Genomic DNA, 3,465 nt, shown 5'->3' with positions numbered 1-3,465 from the left:
ATGGATAAACCCTCAGAATGCATTAACAACCATAGCAACTGCAACGAGACCTCTCAAAGCAGTCTAGTTCAAAATAAAGATTTTACAGAAAATTGGCATAGGCACAATTTCCCCACCCATTTGTGTCTGTGTGAAGCACTTAGTGAACTTTTCCACTCGAAAAAGTGAAACAGAACACCAGATACCATGGTTCACTAACTACAGAGCCTTCAACTCAGGAGAGACTATCTGTGCTGACCAGAGCCAGTTTATAGGGAAATGAATTTGGTGCTCCAATCTTCTGCTCTGCGTCCTCTGTTCCTTGATTCATGCCTTGGAACCTTTGGCTTCACTTTTGGTTTCCTCAGATTGATTGCCTGGGGGAGCCGGGGGTTGGGCCTGCTGGCCCTGCCCACTTGAAGAGGCAGCCTGCTGTTCTGCTTTCTGCTTTAACACTACCCAATCAAATGCATAGTCATATTGGTAATTCAGGGTCCTGAAAAGAAGGCGGAAGAGCCGCCTCAGATATCTGTAATCCGGGGCTTCCTCAAAGGACAGCCCACAACAATACTTTAAATACATGGCAAATTGTATAGGAAAGCCGTCACATAAAACATCAATGGATGTAGTCATCTTCATTTCTCTAATCTTTTCAAATGTTTCCTTCATTGTTGCAGCCTGTAATCCTTGCCATGGCAGGCTGGCTCTATTAAAATACATCAAAACATATCCTAATGATTCCATGTCATCTCGGCGACTCTGTCGACCACCAAGATGTGCAGTGATGCTAGCATAGAGAGGTGTGCCAGTGAGACTTTTACCCTTTCTGTAGGGTGTGTGTTGCCCCGTCCTGGGGTCTCTGTACTTCTTGGCCAAACCAAAATCGATAAGGAATAACTGCTTCCACTGCTGCCCAGTACCCATTAGGAAGTTTTCTGGTTTAATGTCTCTGTGTATCAGATTGTGTGTATGCACATATTCGAGTCTACTGATCATCTGATCAGCTAACATAAGTACAGTTTTCATAGTGAACTTTCTTGAACAGAAATTGAAGAGGTCTTCAAGGCTGGGTCCCAGAAGATCCATGACGAGCACATTCGAGTCCGCTTCCTGACCAAACCACCGTATCTGGGGGATGCCAACCCCACCTTGAAGAACATTATAGAGCTCCTTCTCATGTACCAACAGGGGCTGCGTCGCATCCTGTGACTCTAGTTTCACTGCCACTTCCTCGCGGTTGGTGAGGTCTATCGCCGAGTAAACGTCCCCGAAGGAGCCACACCCGATCTCCCGAACCAGTTTATATCTCCCTCCGACAATGGAATCGGCCTTGGGTCCGCTGCTGCTCGCCATCCTGAGAGACAAAGATGGGGTTGGGGTTAAGCTCCGACACCTCTAAGGGGACGATGGACGCCCCTCAGGCTCGTCCATGGAGCAAGGCCGTGAAGGCAGGCAGGAAACAGAAAACGCTGGCTGTTTCTCAGCGTTACAGGGCCCAGAATCCGCCAAGGGGACCCTGACCACCGCTACTGTCTGGTTTCTTTTCACCAGCCCACCGACCGTTGAGGGGGTTCTCACCGTTAGCCGGCTGAGCCTCTGGCTTCTAGCGACGAATTCGGGGGCTGGTAAAGGGGAGCCGTGAAGTTATGGTGGCGACACCACTGCCACCAGTGCCGCCGGCTCCCGCCAGGAGGCACCCGGGTGTCTGCGCCGCCACTGCCATCTTGTTATAATGGCTGCAGCCAACACAAAGTGCCCCGAGTTCCCGGCAGGTGCTTCATGGCGCAGAGAACTCTGGGAAAGGAGTCACGGGCACTCTTAGAACCTTCAAGACAGGTTATCTTCAGAGTCTTTCGAAGGCGTCAGCCTGTCCTAGAAAAACAGATCTACTCCACGTCCCCCAGCTACTCAGGTCACACATCTGAGCAGCTGTGATGTGGGTTTTCTTCCTCCAGTGTCCATGGGCCGTCTCCTTTCTCCAGCTTGAAGATGACCTCTGGTTTGGGAGCTTGGTTCCCTGTGAACAGGACATGATACGCGATTGGGTCCAGTTAACTGGGTTTCAGGGCCTTTCAACCACGCTCCTACTTGCTCGTCAGGAAAGTAATCCTATTTCCCTGGGAATAGAGTAATCAAGAAGTGTAAAAGGACTGAAGAATCTCGAGCAAATCAAAGAGGACACCATTACACACTTCAGATGCCCCAGAACATTCAGCAGCTGAGACTGCAAGCAGCCTCTCTGAGGCCCCTGGAAAGTGCAGAGGGCAGCTGTCCTTACTGACCCATTGCACACAGTTGGCTGTAGGTCTCCAGTGTCGCCTCCTGGCCCAGGCATTTCTGTACAAGGTCCAACTGCTGCTACTCCTGCCTGATGAAGTCCACAGTGACGTCCTCGCTGACCCCTGTTACAATACAGTCCCATTCAAGGTGACAAGGTCAGCACTGGGGGTTGGATGGAAGAGAACTAGGAAGTTAGTTGTCTTTAAATGATTTTCACCATGCTATGCTATGCTTATTAAATACCTAGTTATACCTAACATTGTGTAGTGTAAAAATATCTGAAGCTATTCATTTCTGTTATTCATCATCTGTTAAATTCAATCAGTAAATCGTTATTCAGAAATTAAGATTAAATTAGCTTTTCTAAATCTTCTAGTTCTTTTAGCAAATACCTAGAATTCATTTCTTAAACAGGTAGCTACCAGACATGCTAGGTTCTTTGGCCAGTGCTGTGTGCTAATTCGCTTCAGTCCTGTCTGACTCTTTGTAACCCCATGAACTGTAGCCCACCAGGCTCCTCTGTCCGTGAGACATATCCACGAACCTATGGACACCTTATCTTCGACAAAGGAGGCAAGGATATACAATGGAAAGAGTCAACCTCTTTAACAAGTGGTGCTGGGAAAACTGGTCAACCACTTGTCAAAGAATGAAACTAGAACACTATTTAACACCATACACAAAAATAAACTCAAAATGGATTAAAGATCTAAATGTAAGACCAGAAACTATAAAACTCCTAGAGGAGAACATAGGCAAAACACTCTCCGACATAAATCACAGCAGGATCCTCTATGACCCACCTCCCAGAATATTGGAAATAAAAGCAAAAATAAACAAATGAGACCTAATGAGACTTGAAAGCTTTTGCACAACAAAGGAAACTATAAGCAAGGTGAAAAGACAGCCCTCTGAATGGGAGAAAATAATGGTGAATAAAGCAACAGACAAAGCGTTAATCTCAAGAATATACAAGCAACTCCTGCAGCTCAATTCCAGAAAAGTAAATGACCCAATCAAAAAATTGGCTAAAGAACTAAACAGACATTTCTCCAAAGAGACATACAGGTGGCTGAAAAGCACATGAAAAGATGCTCAACATCACTCATTATCAGAGAAATGCAAATCAGAACCTCAGTGAGGTACCATTACACGCCAGTCAGGATGGCTGCTATCCAAAAGTCTGCAAGCAATAAATGCTGGAAA

The 3,465-nt window shown here is 46.6% G+C and overlaps 1 protein-coding gene across 1 annotated transcript; it reads right to left on the bottom strand.

Moving 5' to 3' along the window:
• Positions 1-306: 306 nt before the first annotated feature.
• On the bottom strand, positions 307-1,332 carry LOC133052778 (casein kinase I-like). The gene has a single exon (XM_061137626.1). The coding sequence runs from the start codon at positions 1,330-1,332 to the stop codon at positions 307-309; it is 1,026 nt and encodes a 341-aa protein (XP_060993609.1).
• Positions 1,333-3,465: the final 2,133 nt, after the last annotated feature.

Source organism: Dama dama, chromosome X (assembly GCF_033118175.1).
Source record: "Dama dama isolate Ldn47 chromosome X, ASM3311817v1, whole genome shotgun sequence".
Lineage (NCBI taxonomy): Eukaryota > Metazoa > Chordata > Mammalia > Artiodactyla > Cervidae > Dama > Dama dama.
This window is presented reverse-complemented; position numbering and strand designations above follow the sequence as displayed.

Bases quoted from the DNA above. Each gene is read 5' to 3' on its own strand.
- LOC133052778 (XM_061137626.1), bottom strand. From the start codon at position 1,332: ATGGCGAGCAGCAGCGGACCCAAGGCCGATTCCATTGTCGGAGGGAGA.